At 35.1% G+C, this 27,392-nt stretch overlaps 1 protein-coding gene across 6 annotated transcripts in view; it reads right to left on the bottom strand.

The window, feature by feature from the left end:
- fndc4a (fibronectin type III domain containing 4a) overlaps positions 1–27,392 on the bottom strand; it is a 70,124-nt gene that overhangs the window by 32,325 nt on the left and 10,407 nt on the right. For all 6 annotated transcript variants that reach the window (XM_087298143.1, XM_087298146.1, XM_087298144.1 and 3 more), the window contains one exon: positions 3,018–3,133. In XM_087298143.1, coding sequence (XP_087154269.1) covers positions 3,018–3,133 — 116 coding nt within the window. The remainder of the gene's footprint in view (positions 1–3,017; positions 3,134–27,392) is intronic.

The raw sequence follows: 27,392 nt of genomic DNA, 5'->3' as shown, positions 1-27,392 counted from the left end.
CAAATTTCCTGTCAAGCACAATAAAATTTTACTACTACTCTTACTACTACTACATGGATAACCTCAATTCCTCAATTTTGACCCTGGGAGCGTCTTCATATATTCACTCCAGCACATACAGTATATGTCCCAAAATGCAATGCAATTGTGATTTCACAACAGTGTAGTTCCCAAATGCTCAAGGATTTAGGGGATTTCATTTAAACCCATTCAGATATTCTGCCAGTGGTGGACACTAACCTAATAAATGATGAACACCAGAGGGAACGAGATGGAGGGAAGTTAGCAAGTGAAGGGGATAAAACATGGAATGCAATGCATTCAGAGCAAATCTGCAAGTAATGAATCAATGAATCAAATTATTAAATGATCCAGTCAGAGGAAGCCTCCAATTTACAACTGACTGGTTAAAATGAACTGTTCAGACTGAGACTCCAGTTAGGAACTCAATAATTTAAATGATCTGGTCAAAGCGAGTCTCCACTGATTCAAATATGTAATTCCTTGCTGTTGAATTATATGTTTTAATACGGTGAAATAAAATGGGGTCTCAAGTACCTGTTCTTTAAACAGCAAAATCTTTTAAGGTTCCTGTTGAATTCATAAACTCTAACACATCACCTCCAGCTTTTGGCTGGTTTTTGCTGACATTTCAAATGGCTCCTGCTGTTTAGAGGTTAGCAGTACAGTAACAGTAAGTGCTTTCTATGAGGTCACCTAATAAATATAATTCACATGTCAGGGCACTAAAGGATCTTCACAAAGCTGTGAGAGCGAAACATGCCAGCTTTTCATTTCAGCTATAATTCTGCCCTCCAACTTAACGTTGCATTTAGCTGTGCTTCGGTTGGTCTTTAAAGTCTGCAAATAGGTCCAAAGCACTTTCCTCTGCCCTTGGGCTCTGAAACAGCCTCTAGGTGTGGGGGAGTCTAATGGAAGTCCTTGGCTAAATGAATAATGCATTAATGTGTGAACATTACCGACAAGCAGACAGCCTATTGCATAACATGATTGACAGATATATTTGTAATTTCGGGAATGTGAAATCCGTCAGTCACTTAGATAATAAATAGACTCTGGATTTGAGTAAACAGCTATGGAAGTCTTTTACAATGAAGATGTGGCAGAAATCACATCTATGTCTATATTTTACCAAATGCACATTCACTGCTCACACACTGCTCAGTTTGGAAATAAAAGGTAAGGAAAGTATATAAAACTTCTTTTATAAAAAGATTATAATGATAAATATATTCAGTGTTTTTGGTGCAAAAATTCCAGTGTTTAAGTATATATTTCAAAGACTATTTTGATTAATAAGAAAAACATATTTTGAAAGAATGTCTACCTACACATATACATACAGGTAGGTTCTATTTATGAACCTACCTGTATGTATATGTGTAGGTAGACATTCTTTCAAAATATGTTTATGAAATATGTCTTTGGACACTGACACAATTCTAACATTTTTGGCTCTATACACCAACACAATGGATTAGAATTGACATGTGCTTCAATTCAACAAGATGTGCTTCAACTGCAGACTGTCAGCTTTAATTTGAGAGTATTTACATCCAAATCAGGTGAACGCTGTAGGAATTACAACAGTTTGCATATGTGCCTCTCACTTGTGAAGGGTCCAAAAATAACTGAACAATTGGCTTTTCAGCTGTTCCATGGCCATGTGTGTGTTAGAGTGTTCATTTTTTAACAATTTTGTTGATGTCCAAATATTTATGTACCTAACTTTATTTACCCCTGGGGGTATGAATAATTTCTGGCTTGACAATGGATAATTACTGCATGGATTGCAATTATTTAACACTAGCTGGTGCAAAGAGTATCTTCTTAAAGAGTATCTTCTTAACACACACAATTTGTGGTCACAGAAAAGATGGTAATCTGTTTCAGAAGGGTAAAATATTGACATGCATCAAGCAAAGAAAATACCTAAAGAGATTGCTGAAACTATTAATATTAGGTTAAAAACTGTCCAGCGTATTATTAAAATCTGGAAAGATAGCGGGGAACCATTGTCTTTGAGGAAGAAATGTGGTTAAAAAATCTTTAAATATTAAGATAGGTGATCACTCATGATTATGTTTAACAGTAAAAGCAATCGTATTTCCCCACAAAATGTGAAAGGAACTCAAGAGACTAGGACTAAACAGCTACGAAGCCTTAAGAAAACACCTAATCAGTGAGGATAATTAAAAAAAAAGAATTCAATTTGCTATGAAGCATAAAGATGGAACTCTGGAGTGAATGGAAGTAAGTCATGTGGTCTGATGAGTCCAGATTTATCATGCTACTGTATGATCTGGTGATCGTGCACTTGGTCATGTCAAGGTGCTGCAGTCTCAGGTTTTTCCATTGATGGATTTTTTCCCCCTGATGGAATAGACATATTCCAAGATGACAATCTCAGGATCAATCGGGCTCAAAAAATGGTTTAGGGAGCACAAGACATAATTGTCCACCACAGAGTCCAGATCCTATTGAGAATCTTTGGTATGTGCTAGAGAAGACTTTGTGCAGCGTTCTGACTCTATAATGAACAGTACATGATCTTGAATGCAAATATTAATGTGAAACTGCACAAGCATGCTGAATCGATGCTATGGTGAATGCATGCCAACAAAATATTACTGTGTTTTAATAGGCAGTGTGTTTGTATAAAGATTTACTTTGTAATTGTAATCCCATCTAAATCTGTATTTGCCCCACAACAGGCTTTGTAATAATTCCAGAGCTCCAGGATGTTGTTTTGAGTATCATTATAACAAAAAAATCTAATCTTTCAGGCCAAAAGAGTGTGTAACACTGGCAGAATCAAATATGAGACAGCGAAGGTCAGACAAATTGTTTGGTTATCAGGCAATCAAAAACAAAGGTGCAAATCTCTCTTCAGCTAGCTTACAAACAGAACACAAGCTGTCGAAGTCCACATACTTAGAAATATTACATCTGACAGGCTCTATTTTTGTTATGCTTTGCTCTGAAGAGTGATTTACCTGTTGTGAGATGGAAAAGCCAATGATGATGTCACCCTCAGGCACCTCCCACGACACGGTGGCTGAATCTGCTCTCAGGTGCATTACGGACACATTAACCGGTGCAGGCGGACGGTCTGGACACACAAGATAAACACCATGTTAACCTTGAAGCTTAATGTAGTTCATAACCTCATTTCCCCCATTCTGTGCTCCTAATTATAGGGGTGGTGGTGAATGAAGTCATTTGCTGCCAGCTGATGAATTGTTATGACATTAACTTACAGAAACCAATACAGAAGACATTTTTTTCAGCAGCATGTTAAGCATAAACAATTACCATTACCTTCCCATGAAACACAACAATAATCCACAGGTTTGATATATGTTGCAGTGCTCTGTTTATTTGCTGTTCTTTTATAGAGTGTCTGAGTTTCTTGCCAAGAAAGCTTTTCAATCTGACCAATCAGATTTAAAAAATAAAACATCCTCTCTATGGCTTGATCTTTTCAAACCAGCATTCTCTCTGAGGGTTTACAGTTCTCTCTAAAAGCAAAGCTTGCTACGAAGAGATGTTTTATGCAAAGCCACAGTGCTCTTCTCTTAATGTTAGAACAGATCCACGACAAAATGTTTTAATTGGGATGTCGAAAATTTGTTTTGGTCCATTATGCTGTTTATCGCTTATGACTGAATGAAATCAGATTAAGATTGACAGTGGCAAAAATCACTATCACTTTAAGGAAAGATTATATAGGCAAAATATTTTTTTATGCATCTGCAAATTTTGAGATTTGGGGATTTTTATGAAGTATTATTTAATTCTAATTTTATGTAAAGAAAATATCCAAAATTGATTTATTATTATTACTTTCAGTTTAATAATGTGTGTCTGTTAATTTTGGTAACACTTTATTTTGATGGTCCATTTAAGTATTAGTAGACTGTCTGCCTAATATCTGTTGATACTGCTCCTTCAACAGACATTTATCTGACTATAAAAAAACTTTGCAAGTACACGTCAACTTACACTAATCCTAACCTTGACCCCAACCCTAACCCAAACATATGTCTTCTTATAATCTAATGAGAATTAGTTGCAATGTAACTTAAATTCAACAAACAGACCATCAAAATAAAGTGTGACCTTAATTTCAATTACAACACATATTTTAAAGTACATTTTCTCAAAATATGTTTTTTTTCCTTAGCAGTGAGTCATGAATCTCCACATTGACAGTGTTTAAATATAGCAAAATGCACAGTTTAATCTTTATTATGTATATTGTTTACTGCTATGTTCCATGTTAGTTTTATTTGTATTTATTTTCCTCACCCTCCTCTTTCTACATCTCACTTATAGCCCACTTCCACTAAGTGGTACAGTATGATGGTACCAATGGTACCCTTTTGGTGGGCGTAGTGTATGACAAAAAGTTTCAGTCGACGTCATTCTCACTCGTGGAAATGTCAAAGTAAAGCTGTACGAGTCATTCACATATCATATGAGAAGCGCTTCTCACAATACAGATGCTTTATACACAAATACTTGTGTATAAATGTTCATTACTAACCTTTTTATGAACATGACTTGATTGTAACTGCTGATCAATGATGCAAAACAGCCTACTCTAACATCTGCGATTACATAAAATAAATAAATAAATGCGACATATGAACAGACCCTTACAGTCTCTGATATGTTACCAACTACAGAAAAACTACACACAGCATACATTTAGGCCTTATTTGGGTTCAAAAACAATACGAAATATAGCCCACAGTAAGTGCAAACCTCTCATCTGAATCTTTTAGCTTTACCAGCACATGTAACCTCTTGTTAGAGAGCAATTCCTCATTCAGAGTTCATAATAGTTCAAAAAGCGATAATAATGATTATACATGAAAGTTTGTTCATGTTTTTGGTTGCTAAAACAATCATTTGCTACTTTGTTTTTCTAGCTTCTCCTTTGTTTTTTCGTGCGTCACTCTTGCGTTTGTCCGTTCCTGAAAGGATTGTATGTCAGAAGCACTTCAATGATCACGAGCACGTTATTATCATCAGCTCAAAAAGTTTGTTATTTCAAATATAGATGTGATCATGAGCTCTCTGGAAAAAAAAAAGAAACCACTCTCACTTTTAGATGTATCACAACAACAGGACACAGCAGATTTTGTTCTTCTTAGCTTTGTGGCTGTTCATCAAGATGACAACAAGGTTTGCTTGTGCTTGGGTCAACCATGGCTTGTTATTATATGTATATATTATAACGGTGTAATTTCTCGGCTATGTTTTTAAAAATGGCGGTTCCTTTGTTTTCATTCTCATGCTTGTCCACAAGGGAGTGACGTATCTCTGTAAACAATAGCGTTCAGCTACATGTCTAGCTCCAAATTTTGGTCCCCTTTTGTCGTACTAGCTACCCTTTGCAAACAGTATGGTTTGCTTTTTGGTACCCATTGGCAGTGGAAACAGGCATAAAAGCGTACCAACCCATACCGTACTGTACCGTAGAACTCAGTGGAAAAGGGCGATTATTGGTTCAGTTAACTGTCCATCATTGTTAAGACGATGCCAGTTCCACCAATCCCCGGACGAGCTGTGAGGATTTAAAGATCTGCCAGATCAGTGTGTGGTGTGCATTCTGCCTCTGTGTACCTTAGTGCTCCACACGTTTGTGTTTTAACATGCTTATTATCTCAGTTTTACTGTTGTAATTTGAGCTTACTTGTTAAACTTCATTGGCTTTAAGTAACTGATTTGATGGTTTTTGTGCGATTCTAAACTGAGCTTTAAAACATTCTTGTTAGGGTTGTTTTAGTTTAGCCTGTTTTTGTTAGATCAACTTTTGCAATCGGTGTAATTTTGTGTTTTGTAGTTTAATTATTTTAGATCAAGTGCACTGAAGATATTGAGTTTTATTTTCATTATTTATTTCTATTGCCTAGTTTAGATGTTAGACTAGGCATGGGACGGTAACCGTTTTCAAGGTATACCAGGGTTTGGAAAAGTGTTTTTTTTTTTTTTTAGGACAACTATATCTCAAAATTCAATAATTCATTAAGCCTGACACTTTGACTGCTCCAAAATATTTTAAATGTTTCTCAAAATAAAATATACTGTGTTCAAAATGGGAAAAAGTTTTTTTTTTTTTTACCCAGACATTTAAGAATATATTTTAAAGCAGTAATAACAATACCGTGATACTATGATATTTTTATCCAAGGTTATCATACCGTCAGAATCTTATACCGGCCCATGTCTACGTTAGACTTAAGGATTGTTTTGTTGATTTTTTTTTTACTTGGCTTACACTCATTGTTTTATTTAAATTATTGTAAATGTTTTTTTTTTTTTCATTATTATTGTTACATCTTTGTTTAAACCATTGAGTAAAAAAATGGTTAAATACAGAACCGATTCCTGCCTCATCTTTGAAAGGCCTCGTAACATTTACAAAGGGATATTGTCATTCACAATTTGGCTGATAGTAAGTTGTTTAAATGCTTTTTTAAAGGTTAGATTTTGATTCTAATAAGCTGTAAAAAGGTGCAGTAGATAGTGCTGTTGCCTCACAGCAAGAAGGTCGCTGGTTCGAGCCTAGGCTGGGTCAGTTGGCGTTTCTGTGTGGAGTTTGCATGCCCCCTCACCCCCCCCCCCCCCGGTCGCGTGGGATTCCTCCGGGTGCTCTGGTTACCCCCACAGTCCAAAGACATGCGGTACAGGTGACTTAGGTAAGCTAAATTGTCTGTAGTATATGAGTGTGAATGAGTGTGTATGGATGTTTCCCAGAGATAGGTTGCAACTGGAAGAGCATCCACTGCGTAAAACATATGCTGGATAAGTTGGCGGTTCATTCCACTATGGCAAGACTAGATTAATAAAGGGACTAAGCCAAACAGAAAATGAACGAATGAACGAATAAACTATTAATATTATTATAATTATTTATGATTAGTAGTAGTAGTAGTAGTAAATGTTTTACTCTATTTATTCACCAGCAGTGTCTTTCCTTTTTCAAGGAATAAATACATTTTTATAAAAAGAAGAAAAAGACACAATAAAAGTACCTAAAGGACATACTGTAGAAAATAATTGTTTTCCTCATGACTTGAATTTGCTCTATAGAATGGATTGAACTGTGCACGCAGTCTCCAATATAGGACTGTTATATGGGTCTTTTTTTTTTTAATTCAGCTCAGCTGTAGGGTGCTCGATCATGATTTAAGAGGCAATAGACAAGCTAATTAGTCTCGCAAAAAGCAGAGTAGAACAGTGACAGATCCAATAGTCGAGCACATGCCTCTGTCGCTGTGGAGAAAATAGAAAGGCGGTGAACTAGACTGAACTGTAAGAGCATTTTCTAGCATCTCCTCTGAGCTGTGCTCTAATGGATTTTATGTGTTTGTGTGGGTGATTGCAAAAAGGGGAATGGGTGTTTTTTTTTTTTTTTTTTGTTCCTGTACCCATGCCCATACAATAACATCAACAATGAGAAATAGAAACTCTTAGATAAGTTGCATAACAGCTGTTTTGACATAAGATGTAGCTTGTTGCACAATGATTTCTGCTCTAGATCTCAATAGGGTTTTTTATTTTTAAGAGTTTTTTATTTTTTAAGAGTGTAAAGCCTGAAACTTTTTCCAGAATTCATTATCTTGTAACAATCGTTATGCTAGCATAAAATATATATTTTTATAGATAAAAAATATATAATACAGGTAGATGGAGTAAATAGACAGGTGTAATGTAAAAATAATTTTTTTTAAATGTTTTTATATAAATGTGTGCGTACAGTATACAATGTTTCTATTTCAAAGATTTTATTATAAAATTTCCTGTTATTTCATAATTGAAAAATTTACAAGCACAAATTTACAAAACGTTTTATACCCTGCACAACTTTGTCACGATTTCGGCATTATTTCCTTGAAGTAGGGTGTCCTGGGGAGTCGTAAACGACAACTGGGCATCGTGACACAAGATTCAATCGTTTCTTTTCGTGTAATGTGGCATAGTTCATGACAACCGATGCCATGTCTGCAACACCTCACGACACCACCGCAGAAAGTATAGCATGTTTAATTTTTTACCTGATCTTCACAACAATTTCCGTCATGTGGGTGACAGTGGACAATAGGAGCACATATTTTATCAGATATTTCTGCAGGTTCCGCCTTTATTACGTGGGTTAGATAATCGATAAATAGGCTGCATATTTACTTGTAGGTTTCGGGTGGAGAAGATCAATCATTGGTTATACAAACATTAACTACTTTTCAAAAATATTAAGGTGTTTTAAGCAATTTTACTTGACAGACTCTGATTTTACTTGATTTTGATTTGAGTTCTGTCAGTCTTCCAACTGAGTTTGTTCTTTCAAGGTAATCGGGAAATGCGTTCATTGAACCTATATTGTATAAGTCGAAACATTGTATAAAATGAATATTTAAATTTTATTTTATTTAAGCTAGATTTTATTTTATTTACTGTAAAAACCAGTTTATGCTTTGGCACTAAAGTATATAGCGGACAGGTTTTGAAGCACGTCACATATTACCTAGTAGATAACTGATGAACAAAAATACATTAAAATTAAGATACAAAATACTCAAAAAAATCGTTTCAAAAAGATATTTTTTTTACAAGAAATAAGTAATAGTTTCTTTTTTTGTGCCTATCCACAAGGCTACTCAATTGTGTGGGTGGATGATTTGTTTCGCTCCGTGGAAAATACGAATTTAATGCTTCACCGTAATTGTTGTATCACATACCTCTGTCATATATTTGCTTTCTTTTTTAAATATGTTATTATTTGAAAGATTATGGCATCTGATATTACATTTAGATTTAAAAGAAAATCTCTTAAATATATACAAAATATATTTTGATCCTGTCAATGTCATAACGAATGCCCTTAAACAATGTAGCTTAGTTGTCAGCAAGCATGAGTGTTTATTGAGATTGACATAAGATAAAAAAAAAAAAACATTTAAATTAATAATAAGAAATATTGTTATAGCAACACTTGTGACTGCTTTGGGAAATAATGATCGTTGTAGACATCATGGGATGACAAATCATAAAGGAACATGTAGTCTGCCACATTTGTTATCCACGGCAAGTCAAGATTTTATCAACATAAAAATAGCAAAATCTGAAATAGTGACTTTTTTTATAGCTGACAATAAAAAGTGTGTGATCTGACCAGGGCTTAAGTCATTTGGTACAGGGATACTTGCCCAAAAAAAACTTTTTAAAAAAATAAAATCAACATGTTCTTTAATGTTTTACTGAAGGGAAAAGATCCATGTACTTGTTATTCAAATTAACAGCAAAATAAACTCAACTATACCTTTAAGGTTAGTTATGTTTAAAATTGATTCACTTATAATCACCAAATTTTAAGAGAGAATACAGATATTTGATCTTATAGTATATAGTAATAATAAAAAAAAAACACGGCAGTTGTACCACTACAGATTTAAAAATATAATGCAGCACCAAACTGCAAGGCATTTGTGGCAAAAGAGGCACAGAGTATAAGCTAACCAGAAGAGCTAGAATTTGCATCTGTCATTTGTCTGCTATTCTCCAGCATAATCACAGGTAACAAAACCCATAATGCATCACAATGCTGAATGATCTCACGCAGTTTCAGACTGATAATCAATGTCCTGTGTTGACGCCCTAGGAGGTCACTAGTACACCGGCGTTCCTTTCCATGCAGCTATGATCATACACAATGGGGGTCAGGGCTGATTATGCCAGTCTTCATGGCCCTTAGCAATGGTTGTGTAAATTGGATGGAGAGAGGTCTGACTCCAGCTCTGCTCCACAGATAATCATTTTGAGGAAGGAGAGGGCCACCTTAGTGAAGGCTGACTGCAACATCAAAGCGTCACATGGGTCACATGCATCAAACCTTCCATTTTAATGAGTGCCCGCATTTACAGCCACATTGTTGTTTTTGTGCAATTTTGTGTGCAAGAGGTTATTATGAGCTCTGCATCTACACTGTCTGAGAATAGTTTATGTTATATGAGATATTTGAACAATAGCTTGTGGAAAACAACATGAGTTGAGGAAGAATGTGAAAATGGAAAGCATTTTTTTGTTTTGCTTTGTTTTTTTGGTTGTAGGCAACACACAATGATTGTGTAAATGAACAATAAGGTCATACAATGGCACTTACGTTTTAAACTTAATTTTGCCAGCAACTTTGTTATTGTTCTTAAATGTAAATTGCACACAGTAGAAGTGTTTCTGAAAGAATCAGCAAATACGTTGAGTGAATAATTCAATTACTCACAAAATCTCCTAAATAAATCATCCTTTTTCATATGTTTTGTAATTTAATCAGTACTTCCTAATAAAAATTAAGTCATGGCAGGGCAGGCAATGAAGTGGAAATGTGTGGAGCTATCATCAGCAGTACTAACTAAATTAACTAAGCAACAGAAATCAAAACAGACATTATTATTATGCTGTATTCACACCAGACGCGGAACGCGTGGATAAATCGCACTATTTGCGCTTAAGTAGCCGCGTAAACATTTGACTTTACTCGCTTCATACGCGCGTCAAACCCCGCTTGATTCGCGTGTTATATTCACATCAGAACAGATGCGGATTCGCGTGATGGGCAGGGCTTCTGTGTGCCCGAAGACTCTAGCTTCATAGCTAAATGGCTAACATAGATTTTATGAAGAAAATAACGGTGTTTATGTGCTTTATGAAGACTGAAAAACAGCGTCGATACGTTTAGGGTCGTGTCTGAGTCCACTACATTCTTTCAGAGGTGCATCCAGCTCTGTGAGCTCATAAACTCCTCCAGAAACTTAACCTGGATGACGGAGGCTTTCAGCAGTGTTTCTGACTGAGCCAAGCAGAGTTTGATGAACTGTTGTCGGTGAAGGCTGGAGGATTTCCCTCAGAACACCGACAACAGGTTCTACGTCACAATCACGCCCCCACAAGAGCAAGGTTCTGATTGGTTAACGCGGCGCGAATGTACGCTGAAGTTCAGATTTTCGAAATCGAGAGATTCGCACGAAACGCTTGTTAAGCGTGTCAAACGAACAAAACGCTCAATTCGACCCGCGCCATTCGCGCAATTTGCATCATTTGCGCCGCGCCATTCGCGCCGCAGGATGTCTATTCACGCGTTTGCATTGACTTAACATGTAAATCACTCGCGCTTGACGCGCGTTTCGCATCTGGTGTGAACGCAGCATTAAACATATTATTTGTTTCAATAAAGAAACAACAGAACAGAACAACTTAGTATAGTAACAAGAATGAACAAAGACCAATTGAAACTAAAGGGGTGGTACACTACAATATCATATTTTAAACTTTAGTTGATGTGTAATGTAGATGTGTGAACATAAACAACATCTCTGAATGTAATATGCTCAAAGTTCAATGCAAAGGGAGACATTGGCTTTTACAGAGTTAGCTTGGCAAAGCCTAAAGTGAACGAAGTTTGAAGACTACAAAAATATACACCCGGGTTAGTGAGATCACAAAGGCTTTAGGTCATGCACATACAACACACGCAGTGAAGGAGAGTGGCCAGGGGTGATGTAATGTTATAGCAGAGAAACCTAAAATGGCGTCCAAATGCTACTATTTCCACAGATCTTCTTCCGTTTCTGTATTTGGGCTTGTAAAGGACATACAAAAAGAGAAGTCCTTAGAATTTATTTTTAATTATGTTTCAAAGATTTATAAAAAATATATAGCTAGCATTTGACAAAGGAGAGCTTCCAGAATCTCTCCCAATTTAGTACTGGATTCGGCTAAAAACTCATCAAAGAAGGAGCAGCTTCAACCTTAATAGAAGAAGCTGTGGATAAAGAGCAACAACCTATAAGTTTTTTTATTTGTTCAAACAGATCAACTACATGGACAGTTTCTAGCTTTAACGGTATGTTGCAGCAAGGATGTAAACAAGAATGTAAACAACAGGAAATTCTGTTTAGCACCACTAACAATTTAGCTACAAATTTATACTTATCCATCAAATCAAGTGGCACTCTATGCAGCCGCTTACCCTGTTTTCTACATCTTTACCACAGAAGAACAGCGCATGCTGGTGACTAGACATGACACTTCCTGGTGACGTGGAGCCGATCCGCAAATCACAGCACATTATGTTAGCTGACCAAACAGAGCCTGTATAGGGTGAGCTTTCGGTGAAAATAGAAAATATGACAGTCACTTTCATGTTAGCTGAGTAACTGTATATAATCAAAGATATATGAAAAAATAACATGATTTTCTGCAAATGAAGCATAAGCACACATTTCTTTGCATCTTATAAACACAACCAAGCCTTAAAAATACACTCTGGACCACCCCTTTAAATAAACTAAGATAGTAAGGGGCTAAACATGGTACAGGTGAACATAATCAACAATCCAATAACAACCAACTAAGGAAACCAAACAACCTGCAACCAAACGTAGGAAGTAAACAAAACTGATAAATAAAAACCAACATTATGAGTGCGCATCAAATTCTTTTCCAAGTCTTTCTATTCAAAATATTTTATGTTTAAATCAACGTTTTACTTATTGTCTCTTTGTAGTTGAAAAATTTACGAGTGAAAGTAAAAATTATTTGCACAATGTTTGTGTGTGTGTGTGTGTGTGTGTGTGTGTGTGTGTGTGTGTGTGTGTGTGTGTGTGTGTGTCTTCTTACAACAAAATACAAATACAAAACACAAATAGCAAGTATAAAAAAGCTGGAACACACAGCATAACTTCTGCCTCAAATGTCCTTTGGATTTACAGACTAACCTATGACAGCTGATAAAAGTAAGAGCCAGTAAGCAGATTTGAGCTGACAGATTTCAAGGAAAATCATATAGTGTATGATGGCCGTAGATTTTTAGCTTCAGACTTTGATTTCATCAGTCAGAGAATATCAATTGATATTTTGAGCTGACTTCAGAAGACATGGTGTAGTGCATCTGTCAATGCTGAAACCAGAATACATGATACACTGAGCAATAAAAGAATGGTCGAATGCTATGTTGAAAAGAAAAAAAAAGTGATTCAGCTCTGCAGGAGCACGAGCGAATGTACAATAAAAGATTGGTAACACAACAGATCAGACAATGAAAAGAGCTGTGGAACCAGCCATGTAAGTATTTATCAACTTGATATTGAGACATTTTGATGATAAGCAATAGTCTTTATTCATTATTATGTTAATATTTGTCACTATCCATGGCTCAAAAACATTTTTTCGGGGATAAGTAAATAAGATACCTCATTTAAGTTAGCTGTGATTGTATTTTGTTTGATTGATTGTTAATAGATTTTATATCATCAGTCAATGCAGCCTGTTTGTGTGAGAGACTCTTAAAGAGTGCCCACTTCTGTATACACTAGTATCACAAGTTGTACACTCTAAAAAAATGCTAAGTCAAATTAATGTAATATATGGATATATCCAACCATTATATATTAGTTCCAAATTTACACTGCATTTTGTTCCCTACAATACATGTAAGCTACCTTTATGTCAAAAAGGACATCAAATTGACATCTAATATTGGCCTCAAAAAACACGTTTACTGTATCTATTACAGGACTGTCTATAAAATGCAGCGTACATTTGTAATTGAAGTCTTCAGGTGAATAAACTTTCTTAATACTTTTTTGTGTCAATACTTTAGTGGTCAAAAGAGCATTAATGTGTAGATGTCAAATATACGTCAAGGGTTTGATTGAAGAAGATTTTTATTTTCTAAAGCTATGTAAAGACACATTTAATTGGGTGAACGGAGAGCTATATGAATCTGCCATTATATGTCTTTGAAAATTATGAAAGTTATGTTAAGATAAGGGGTTATAAAAGAGCATGGGAGAGGACTTGAGAATACCATGCAGAACCATCTGTGTAAATACTGCCAGAAAAGCATGAGATATGTACAACATATGTTGAAACTGTCATGTATATTTGAAAAAACACATACTATATGGGAAATAAGGGTCTAGTCAAAGAGCTTAGAATGACCAAGGTGCAACACTCAATAAAACGTTCCATTGCAACAGCAGCGACAAGCAACAGCCCCGCAAGAAGCTGCTTTGTGTTTATTTATTGATTTAATAAAGCTGAGATGGAACCTGAAAGATGACAATAGAACACTTACTATCAAAATCATCAACACTTTTAATAGTTTTTGAACAGACTTATAATATGCTGTTGTTCTATTGGAATTTTCATTCCAAAATGAGGAAAAAGTGTAACTGTCAATATGGTGAATAAAGCCCCGCCTACTAGTACAGGAGCCAATCATCCATTACTATATGGTGAAAAAAGGCCGTTTTCTAGTACAGGTGCAAATCATCGATTGCTATAGACTGACAATGCTCTGGGGGAGGGGCTCGGACCAGACGTGAGTTTCTGCAGATTTTAGCTGTATCTCATTTCAGAGGCTGCATCCTCCAAAGAATGCCGACATTAAAGGTGAGTCCTTCGAAATCCACACAGGCAGAACCGAGCGTATTCAAATGAGACGATCTCGCCTACAGAGGCCAGATCTTGTCACCAGGCAACTGTAACAGCTGCTGTTAATAAGTGCTGATAAAATTTGTAACGACTTTTTTTTAAAGTGATTGTAAGTGATCTGAAGGCAAAACAAGGTTAATAAAAGCTGGATATGTTTTCCTTTGACCCATATATGTACACATAAACATGTAAACTGTCTATAAAATCACTCTTTCGCAAGACATGTCACACTCTTTTCGTTTTTTTTTTTACGTTTCACACATCCACATAAATCAACTTAAATCATACATTTAAACCTGAGTTTTCTTTTAAAAACGTCCTGCCATTATCAGCAAGCAAACCTGGGAAACGAAGGTCACATTTGGAGGCTGCGTTTGAAGGAGCCCAAAATTTTTTTAAAATGATACAGCCCAGTCGCGCCACGATGACACAGCGCACTTCGAATGCATCATTCACAGGATGCAGCTTCTGACACAGCTTTTGAGTGATTTAGACATTTAGAAATTAATCTAAAGAGACAGCGGTTTAATTTTATTGGTGGGTTTGCTCCAGACTGTCTCTGCATTATCGGAATATCCAATAAAGTCTATTCTTCTGATAATCATAACCTCCAGACTGAGTGTGATTAATTAACTCAACGGCCAGAAACTACAACATAAGTTGCATATTTAATGTTTTTTTTTTTTACATGTTTTTTACATCAAGGTACATGCTGAGATGCTAGAATTTCGGCAGGTATCATATTTACTCATTGTAGACAACACATCTGCACTTCTGATTTCTTTTAACATGAGAACAAGAGAGCTTTACATCAATAAGTGAAGTTTCACAAACTAATTTCGAGAAGAGCACGTGATATGATTGACTGCAGCACGCCACTCATCTACACTCATTAGCTACCCAATCAGATTGATCCAAATTCACTATAAGTAGCCTAGTTAGAACTACTCCCTTATCTTCATTTTTCCGAAGAAACCCCCCATCCACCCTTTCTCCTCCTTTCCTCCTTTACCAGGGGAGCTCTCGAGAACCACCTGATCTCGTACTCCCCTCACATGCTCTATGGACCAGGCGGGAGCTCGGGACAGCATGCCAAACCTGCTAACTTGCAAACAAGTTGTCAGACAATATCTAAGTGTGAACTCTTGAAATGGGATTTTTCTGCAAATTAAAAGTTTGGGTAACACTTTATAATAACTACACACTATAAATCATTTATTAATCATTAGCAAATAGTGAACTCATTATTTGTTAAGCATTAACTCTACATTAATAAACGTTACCAAGCAGTTTATAACTGCAGCTACAAATGCTCTATTCTTGACTTATAAGCACCTATATAATGTGTTTAATAATTGTATTTTCATACTTAGTTAATGATAAATTTTTCATTACTAAATAAAGTATCGAATTATTTACAAACCGTTTGTATTTAAGAGTAGTTGAAGGTTTTTAGGATCATTCAGAATGAGTTAGTAAATGATTAATAAACTATTGAAATCAACATTTATAATTCTTATTATTCAGGCATATACTAATAGTTAACTAATATGTTAATAAATGCTTTATTAACTCAACTTCATGCAGTTTTGTGACCTAATCTAGTGTGGACTATTCATGCTTTATAAATCCCTTATAAATGACAAATAAAGGCTCAGAATCAAATGAACGATAATCTGTGCAATCTTTCTAAAAAGTAAAATTACTGTAAAGTTTAAACATTGCCAAATAACTAGAGTGTCAAAATATGACATCCAACTGGATAAAACAACAACAATATAATAATTAAACAATAAAATAAGATTCAATGTTTAAACTTTATAGTGATTTTTTTTAGATAAGCTTGCAAAGATTTATTTTTCATTTGAAGTACAGTTTCATTTGTGTTTCTTTAATGAATAGGGATGAATAATGTCATTCTTCCTGTTTAGAATTTAACTGAGCCTTTATTTGTCATTTATAAGGGATTTAAAAAGCATGAATAGTCTTCACTTTAGATTAGGTCACAAAACTGCATAATGTTGAGTTAATAAAGCATTTATTAACATATATAATAACCATTACTATATGCCTGAATAATAAGACATATAAACTTTGATTTCAATAGTTTACTAATCATTTACAAACTCATTCTGAATGATCCTAAAAACCCTCAACTACTCTTAAATACAAACGGTTTGTAAATAATGTGATACTTAATTTAGTAATGAAAAATAAATCATTAACTAAGTATGAAAATACAATTATTAAACACATTATATAGGTGCTTATAAGTCAGAAATAGAGCATTTGTAGCTGCAGTTTTAAACTGCTTACTAACGCTTATTAATGTAGAGTTAACGCTTAACAGATAATAAGTTCATTATTTGCTAATGCTTAATAAATGATTTATAGTGTGTAATTATTATAAAGTGTTACCAAAGTTTGCATTACTTTACTAGTTATTTGATGAATACTATATGTAATTTCTTCATTACTGTTAATGTAATACCTCAAAACTAGAACTAAATATAATATTTTTAGCATTAAAAAAAATGTTGACACATTTGTCAGATAACCGAAAGCGATTTGTACATCAGCATGAAAAGAAAACAAATCATTGTTTGTTATCGCTTTGAACTAAATGGCAAGCCAGTTTCGTTCCGTCTGTCCAGCAGATGCTCACTGAAGCAAAATATGAAAGATTTTCATAAACTGCTATCAAGGGAGAACATCTGCGGGGGTCACGTCTGCCACATCAGCAAATGTATTTCCACCTAAGAGTCTGTTAAATTATGACTCATGATTACAACCGGCGATTTGTCACAGAAAGCAGCAAATGTTTGTACACTGAACAAAATGTTTCACCATCACAGCACATCAAAGTCCCATTGACTCTGAATCCATTCTCATAGAAGTGCAGTTTGGTGCCAAATGAATGTACAGAAAATCCCAATGATGCATAATGAATTGCCAAATTTGATATAAATACATTAAGTTAACCTAATGAGCACTCACGGAGCAGGAATAGAAGGTTCTTATAAAACCAATCATCAGGTTTTTGTCATTTTAGCCATGACATTTACCTCCCTCTTGCCCCGCAAGAGCTCATTGTCCTTGAAGTAATAGAGGTTGCAAGTGTCTGATGGTATAGCTTCAAATAAATTGAGATACATGGGCAGGCATAAGCTCTTTAGTGATGTGGAAAACAATTGTTTGGGTACAGGAAGGCATGAGTTATGATGGCCCTGTCACCATTTGAATTACGCTATCTTACTGTTTGCCTGAATAAATGAAAATGTTCAAATAAATGTGCATTAATGTTAGAAAAAATAGCTGACTGACTCCATTTAATTCTAGCCTATTATTATTGTTCAGTACAGTACACGTGTTTTGTTTTTCATGTATTGACATTTACAGTGCAAAACTAAAGGAGGAAAAATATTACAGCAAAATGAACAAAAATAAGAAAATGGTTCATTTTTGAATGTATCTTGTGTTTCATGGGTGTTTTTCTATTATTTATGATTTTGTTTTGCATTTTGGGGTCTTGATTTCTACTCTGAAAACATTTTCTGCATATGTTTTTTTCACTGTATGTTTAATGAATGTTTAAAAGTTTAACAAACTGACTTTTATTGACATTTATAGTAGTTTGAAATGATAAATTGTTTTAATTGGTTGTGATTGGAAACTGAGTTGTTTCAATAAATAATTTCTTAACATTGAATTGTTTATAAGATGAATAAAACCAAAGACTACAGAATGGGCTCTATGCACAGCTAGAGTTTTAAAGCCAACAATAAACTTCCGGTGAAAGCTTAATGTGAGCACTTTCAATTTCATAAGGTTGTTTTTACAGCATTTATGTTGTAATGTAACTACAATACATTCAGTTAAATAGACTTCAGCATTCAATTAGTTGTTCAAGCGTAAAACGAGATGAAAGTCGTAACCACGAGCGCAGTCAGTAGCAACAGGCTAGCGCAGAAATTAAACAGTCATATTTGTAAAGAAATCAGATCTGAAACGTGACAATTTTGTAATGGAAAGAGCTCTTAGGCTGCATGACAGAAAATTAAAAGTCTGTGTGCATATAGCCCAAACACAAGACATGTCACTCGTATAGTTTTAAATAGGGAAAAGTGTAGAGGTCAATATTGCAAATAAAACCCCCCCTTTAGTACAGAAGCTAATCATTGATTGCTATATGGCAAGTAAAGCCCACCTTATCTAGAACACAAGCCAATTATTGATCACTATATGGTGAATAAAGCCTGCGTTCTAGTACAGGAACCAATCGTTGATCACTATATCATGAATAAGCCCGCCTTATCTAGAACACGAGCCAATTATTGATTGCTAGATGGTGAATAAAGCCCACCTTCTAGTACAGGACGGGATCGGACCAGATGTGAATTTCTGCAGATTTTGTGTGATTCGAATGTTTAGAAATTAAACTTATGAGACCGTTGTTGCTTAATTTTATTGGTGATTCCAAATATGAAATTTAATTATAAGCTTGGCAAGCAGTTTTGGAGAATTTGATGCGTCCTCATTTAAACAGAATGCCCGAGCATACTGAGAGGCGTTTTAAAGATGGCCTCTGAGTGAAATGAAACTGAAAATGAAAACAACCTTTTTAGCGTTTTGAAAAAGCTCAGTTTTCGGCACTCGAAAACTCCAGTGTAGTGTGGATGGATGGCATAACCGTAGCAAAACTTTTGTGTTTAAAAACTAAAATGTATTAGTGTAAACGGGGCCTTATAGGGACTTTAATAAAAACCCAGCTTCAGCGGGCATCTTGATGTCAAAATATCACCAAATTGACATCAAGCTTGACCTCAACTATGGCAAAAAATGCTGATTGATTTGATGTCAAAACCTTGGTCTTTTGACTGCCAAAATAATAACACAAAAACTTATTAAATAAAAGAAAGCTTTCATTCATATGAAAGTTCAATTCAAAATTTACACTGGATTTGGTATTCTGCATGTAAACTACTTTGATGTCAAAATGACATCAAATTGACATTAACCATTGGAATCCAAAAACACATAAAAGCCTAATTACAGGACAGTCCTGTAAACACTTTTGACAGCAATGTTAGACTTTTACATCAGGGTAGTCAGTTGACACCAAATTTATTTGCATTTTTAATGTGTTTTTGGATTTAGTTTTGACATCAAGTTGCCTGTTGAACAACACCTCTGTAAACATGGCCTTTTTATTATTACTAATTGCCATTTTAGAATCTAAATGGCAACCCTGTTTTTTACATTTAGAAGAAATAAGTAGTTTGCATGACAAAACAAATTATGCTACTGTGTAAATACTATTTTATAAATTGTAAAAGCAGACAAGTTTGCATAATAAAATTTGAAAGTTAAATAAAAATTAAATATTAGTTAATAGGCAAATATTTTTACACTTGACTATCTGAATGTGCATCGCAAATATCAATAGATATCCTGATGTATGCATTGCTTATTACATTAGCATCTAACGAAGAGTAATTTACGTTTATTGCAAAATAAAACCTTCAGTCACATAAAACCCATTTACACCTAATGTAAAGTAAGATCATGCATCACATATAATGTCTGTCGTTACCTCTGTCACGTCTCAAGCACTCCAGCACAAGTCAAATGCACTCACATCTGTTACGTAACAGACAGAAGAAGAGCGCAGGTCACTCTGGGTAAAACACTAAGCATACAGTTAAAAAGGAAAAGGCCACGTGAGACACAGACAGATTCTTTCAGAGTAATTCACAGAAAACAGACATAGCAACACTTCAGCTGTTTTTCAGACATGGGACTGCTCCAGAATCTCCTTCAAAGAGACCTTCAAGATGCAAGTTCAACCACCATCTGTGTGAAAGCAGAATAAATGTGTGTGTTTTAAGTCTGCGGAATTTAAATGGAGAATTCCATGCGGCTTTGATCCTGCTAGCTAAAAACACACATTTAGTCTCCGAAAAAACCCTTTTTCCCATTAAAAGTTAAATAATGCAAGTCATCTCAACCTCTGTCTAAATTGCAAGTGTGCATATTGATTCCTCCAACTGCTAAATTTAGGTTTTGAATGAATCTCATTACTGCATCAGAGGTCTATTTGCTGAATGCAATGAAGAGAGCACAACACAAAGCCATTTGTCTTCACAACCTAAACATGGCATCTCTCACAAGCCATCTCTATCTGTCACTATGTTATCTGGAGCTCTATATGGACCTCCAGGCATGCATGGATTCTGGTGCTTCATGGAAGATTTGGTGAAATGTTGTGCTGTCTGATCCTCTTTGGATAGACAATGCACTCACAGATGGAGCTGCGGGGTGTTCTATCAACACAAAGCCATCGAGGGAGCAAATCTTGGCCTCAGGGGAGCACAGCACTTTCCCAGCGGAGCGAGGTGTCACCACAACACCCCACACTACCCTTCAACAGTCATCAGGTGCTTTGAGGACAAGATGAAGAACTCAAGCTCCCTACAATTCCTACATTTGTACAAGAAACAACAATCAGTTCAACACTGCAGCTGGAATGGCTCTGCAGTATAGCACTGAAGCGGGTAAAGAAGAACTGTCACTGCGCATACAGTGTCTCAGACATGAGAATTTCACTGAAAAACCTGACTGAAAATCTTTGCATTATAAAAAAAGAGAATTTAATGATAAAAAAAAATCCTTAAAATCATGAAAATAATGGCAGCCAATTATGTTATATAACTTTAACTTATTTCAATAAGGTTTCAACAACATTTTTTTAGTCTTATAAAGTTTATCAATGTTTTAGCCTGTTTGATTGATGAACACTGAGATGACTAAAAAAAGTTAAGTAGACTCAACTAAAAGATTTTATGCAGCAAGTATTTTTTTACAGTGTGGATGACACTTGGCGATAAAGGTACAGTACAGTCATCGAAGTGTGGAAAAGAATGGAAGAATAGTGGACCGACCAAGCATTTTTAAAATAAAGGTTTTGTTATATATAAAGATCATAAAATGTTTTCATTGTCTTATCACAAGAACACTATAAAAATGAAAATACAAAAAGACACGACAACAAATGTTTTATCTTACTTTAACTTATTTTAATAAGTTAAGCAGGTTTCAACTATTTTGTTAAGTTATACACAGTTTATCTTACTGGGCTCTATTTAATGTGCATTAAACCAATCAGAGTCTCTCATTCGCTTTAAGAGTTAGTTGTGTCACGCCATGGAGCATTTGCTTTTTACATGGCGGACTTTGTAAGTGAAAAAACTGAACGCTTCACCAGCGAAAAAACAGTTGAACAGACCATCTGCAGCTTGAGGATTAAGAATGAGCCTCCTCCATTCGGCCTCTTTACTTTTTTTCTTAATTTTACTTTCACTCTTTACTTTACTCCTTTACTTTTGTAGATAAGGGAAGGGTATTGTATGCACTCCACTGAAAACATCCATTAGCCAAGTAAAAATAAATATAAATATGTACAGTTGATGTCAGAATTATTAGCCCCTGTTTGATTTTTATTTCTTTTTTATATATTTCACGAATTATGTTTAATGGAGCAAGGAAATTTTCACAGTATGTCTGATAATCTTTTTTTCCTCTGAAGAAAGTCTGAAGAAATTGGTTTTATTTCGGCTAAAATAAAATAAAAAAATTTTCATTTTTTAAAAATTATTTTAAGGTCAAAATTATTAGCCTCTTTAAGATATATTTTTTCGATAGTCTACAGAACAAACCATCCTTATACAATAACTTGCCTAATTACCCTAAATTGAGTAAAAAATAAACAAGGGTGCTATTAATACAGGGGGCTAAGAATTGTGCCTTCAACTGTATATAATAAATAATACTGCTAATATTAATAACATTATACAAATGTTTGTGCATTGCTGTACATCACCACCAACCCACCCATAAGTCAACAAAGTGGCACAAATGGATTTGCTATTTAAACAACCTGGCGCAAAACATAAACATTTAGGGTTGCGCTGGTCTGAAAATAGCAAGATATGCTAGATATGCCCTTAGCACAATTATTGCTCATTAGTAGGGCTACACAAAATCTGCACGCACAGAAATCTGCAGATTCTCAGCCCATCGAGTCTATTTATTTAGTTGTGTGTAAATGTGTGTACATTTACATTTATTCAGTTTTTAAATTAATTTCAGTAATATTACTAACTAATATGAAAATGTTCATGATTTATTTACAATACAGTTTGTAAAGTAATAAGTTCTGTCGTTTAGTAGAGATATTATATGAGAGACTTGCTTTGTTTACCAAATAAATAAATCTAACAGGACTTGCATTATAAACATTAAAGTAAAAAAGGTATAATTTTTTATTTAAGACAAAATTTTTAATTATGATTTGCTCAAAATAACTCTGCATAAATCTGCCGATTTTTAAAAACTTCTTAGCAGAAATAGCAAAAAAAAGTCTGCAGATTCTCTCTGGCCCTAATCATTACTGTTATTAAGTTCATTCATTCATTCATTCAACTATTCATTCTCCTTCGGCTTGGTCTATGATTATCAGGGGTCACCACAGCATATTGAACTGCCAACTATTCCCGTATATGCTTCATATTAGAAAACTCACTCAAGCTCTCATTCACTTCACACACACACACACACACACACACACGCGCACACACACACACACACACACACACACACACACTCATAAACTATGACTAATTTAATTAATCAAATTCACCTATAGCACATGTCTGGTGGGGGACTGTGGGGGAAACTAGAGCACCGGAAGAAAACACGGGGAGAACATGCAAACTCCACAAATGCCAACTGGCCCAGCCAGGAATCAAACCAGCAACCTTCTTGCTGTGAGTCGACAGTGCTAACCACTGAGCCACCGTGCTACCCTGTTATTAACTTAAGTTTAATCAGTTTCTAATAAAGTGGATTGATCAAAATACAATTAAAATGTAAAAAAAAAGTTCAAGAATGAAGTTGCTCAAGCTCAGTTAACCAAGTAATTTGCAAATAAATCATGTTTTTGTGTGTTGTGCGTGTGAATGTGATTGCAGTACAAATGACTGGAAAACACTGAGATCAGAAGTCGAGACATTTTAATGAAAAAACTCTGTGCTCTTACTTTGTCATGAATGAAGAATTATGTGTTTAGTTTTACCTTCACTGAATACCTTAATCAACCTGTGGTTTTCAAATAATCAGTTTTTGAAACAGCAACCTAATTTTCCCATGTAGTCTCCCATCCAGGTACTGACCAGGCTCAGCCCTGCTTAGCTTCAGTACAGGCCCGGATTGGCTAATCGGGAGGACCGGGAGAATTCCCGGTGGGCCGGTCCGTTTTTTGGCCGTGAGGGCCGGTGTCCCTAGCTGCTAGCACTCTCAGCAGTCACACTTTTTTCAATTTATTTATTTGGCCATAGCTTTACTCTTTTTATTCATTATTTTGTCGCAGCGCTGCTCTTTTCATTTATTTTCTCGCAGCCCCGTGAGAAAAATGCAGCCGGCAGGTTAACTAACGTTAATGATGATGATGTAATGCAACTATCGACCCCAAACAGCGGCACCTTAGTGAATATAAGAATTCGAATAAAATGAATAATACAGCTGCTCAATGAAAATCAAATGGTTCACTACATTAATAAATCTGACATAACTTGATCAGAAATCTAAAAAGGGGAGAAAAAGATTGAGCCATCAAAAGAAAGTAGTGCTGTGTCTTAAGGGTCGCAAGTCATTAGTTATTTTTTACTCTCATTATAATAGAGCCATTGTGGTCCAGTGGTAAGGACGTAGCCGTTAAATCCGCAGACCTGTGTTCGAATCTAATCTGCAAAGTTTTTCTTTTTTTTCTTTTTTATTGTTAAGGCATTTAATACTGTTAGGGCTGTTAAACATTTGAATTTCTAAAGCACCTGTTTTTTAAAAAAAAAAACGTGAAAGTGCCATTAGAAACTGAATTGGAATCAGTCGTGAACTGAGGTGGGCCGGTCTGGCTTGAAACTCCAGGGCTGAAAATGAGTCCCACTCCGGCCCTGCTTCAGTAAGTAACTAGTCTTAGGCTACAGGGTGATATGGCTAAAAAAAAACACATTGTACAATACAAATCTACCCTAAATTCAAAGACTTTACAGTTGCGGGAATAAATGAAAGTTTGAAACGATTTGTTTTACTAATAAGAGTTCTGTACCAAATACCAAAAAGAGAAAGTTAAAATTCATAAGGCATAGGATGAGAATCATCTGACAGGATACTCTGAGCTTTACTCAAAACGTGCCTATGGTATAACTGAGTCATAGTCATCTGTTTTCTCCCTGTTATTTTTCCTTCTAGGTTCACAATATTCTCCAAACATCTCTTGTTTTTCACAATTAGAGAATTGAACCAACAAAGCAAGGAACAAGATAACAGTGACTGAATGTTTGAACTGTAAAACATGCACATGAGTGATTCATCTATATTAAATCATCTTTGCTGCTCATTCTTACACAAAATATTAGTATTTACAGAAAAGAATCTAAAACAGTACCTCATCACATTAGATAAAGTGATGGTAGCATTATGTTTTAAATGTTATGGGGTGTAAATAAATATTTAATCTAATTTGAATAAAACTAAATAATAAATAGTTTGCATTTTACATCTTCAATTTAAGTCCAAACATGACAATAGACTTAATGGATGACACTTATCACCTGTGCACAAATGCAACCTTCATTTGCCACTGACAGCGATGTTCCTGGCTATGTAAACTCATTGGATTGGTTTGTGTCGTCTCTATCAGTGATCCGTGAACACTTCCTCTTGCTGGGTCCACAGGAGATGGAATTGGACATTGTGGCAGTTTAAGGTCAATTTAATTGGTGACCACAGTCCACCAGGTCTGGCCTGGCAATGCAATTCTCTTGTCACCTCACTACGGGCCAGATGAGGTGTTGGGAGTCTGACCGTTTTAACAGGAAGCCAATTTCAGCTCAAATACTATAAATGTACACTACATGCCCAGACACATTTCTCAACATAATAGTTTTAATAACTCATTTTAATAACTGATTTCTTTTTTCTTTTTCCAAGATGAGAGTAAATAATATTTGACTGGATATTTTTCAAGAGACTTCTACAAGAAAGTTATTGTACAACCATGGTTTGATCTGTAGACAATCAAACAAATATAGTGTAAAAGGACTAATAATTTTCACCTTAAAATGTTTTTTTTTTTTTTAAACTGCTTTTATTCTAGCCGAAATATTAAAAAATATATCATGAGACATACTGTGAAAATGTCTTTGCTCTGTTAAACATCATTTGGGAAGTATTTAAAAAAGAAAAAAAATAAATTCAAAGGGGGCTAATGATTCTGACTTCAACTGTACATATGGGCTTGTTGAGCATTTGATAAAAAAAAATCTAGCAGATTCTACTATACTGGGAAGGTTTACCATAGACATATTATCTTCAGGATTTGGTTTCAGTTAATTCTAAATGTTTTATAGTAGGTTGTTTGACATACAACAGACATGCATCTGCTTCATCAGCATTAAATATGTTCTTGATTTAACATGAGTTCAGTCATTTTGTGGTTTTGCTGAAGTATTTTCAGCTCTCCGTGGCACTAACTAGCTCATTTCAGATGTCTGTTGTCAAGGTACAAAAACCAAGATGAATTTAAATTATTCCCCAGTTCTAAATCTCTGAAAAAGAAGCTGCTCTGGATCATAAACTAGGGCAGATTTCAGGCTGCATGATCATAATTTCTACCATATCCCTCTGGTTAAATTGAATCAAATGTGTGTATTCTGCAATGCATGTGGATGATTTCCAACAGTTTAATTGGTTGTGCTCTGACTGTGTGCTTAAGTAAAATGCAGATTGCCGCGAAGGTCATTTAGTGTTATAATCTCTAGTGAGTTCTTGCATTTAATGCAGTCATTGAGAATGAATATTGCACTATTCTGCTATGTTTCCTCTGACAGGTGTATCTATTTTGCAAAAGGATGTTAGTTTCTAAGGAGCAACTTCCAGCAGTGGAAGTGTTCATATTTCAGACACTGTCTCTGAGCACAGAAGCAGCAGCAGCTGTCCTATCAAAGCAAGCACAAAATCCCAGATGACTCAATCAGGAAAAAAAAAAAAAAGGATCCAAACAATACACCAGGAAAGTATCTTCCTGACATGCTTCGCACCATCATGCCATGCTCACTAATGCACAAAAAAATCAAAAAAGATACAGGTAAAAGTGTTTTAGTAAAAATATTGTCATGATTTTAGAAGATTTAATTGGATAGTATAGCACAATTTTTTTTATTTAACACCAATTTACTAATGTGACTTTTTCCTTTAGAACATTAAAGGAGTTTTTTTTTTTTTTTTTTGGTGAATCTGTGGTCTCAGGCAGTTCACAAAATGTAAATTGGAGGTTACAGGCACTTTGAGAGTACAATAAATATTTACAGGTAAAACTAAATAATTACCTGTAGTTCATGACAACACACTTATGAAGTAAAGCAATCGGTCAGCAAAAACACTCAGGTAATAATAATTTAAATGTTTTAGTTTCTTGAATAGGGTGACACAGTGGCACAGTAGGTAGTGCTGTCACGTAACAGCAAGAAGGTCCTTGGTTCGAGCCTCGGCTGGGTCAGTTGGTGTTTCTGTGTGGAGTTTGCATGTTCACCCAGTGTTCGCATGGGTTTCCTCCGATGGCCATTGACTTCACCAAGGCCCAGAGTTTCGGCTATAATGTTCAATAGCGTTTTACTAATGAAAAAAAAAATTACATAAATATTGGAAGTACTGAGTATACTATTTACTTTAAATTGCTCTAAAAGTAGAAAATGTCTCTACAGCAGTGCCAAAGTCACATATTCAATTCCTATAGGAAATACATCACGTTAATT

Source organism: Danio rerio, chromosome 20, assembly GCF_052040795.2.
Source record: "Danio rerio strain M-AB ecotype USA chromosome 20, GRCz13ab, whole genome shotgun sequence".
Classification (NCBI taxonomy): Eukaryota; Metazoa; Chordata; class Actinopteri; order Cypriniformes; family Danionidae; genus Danio; species Danio rerio.
This window is presented reverse-complemented; position numbering and strand designations above follow the sequence as displayed.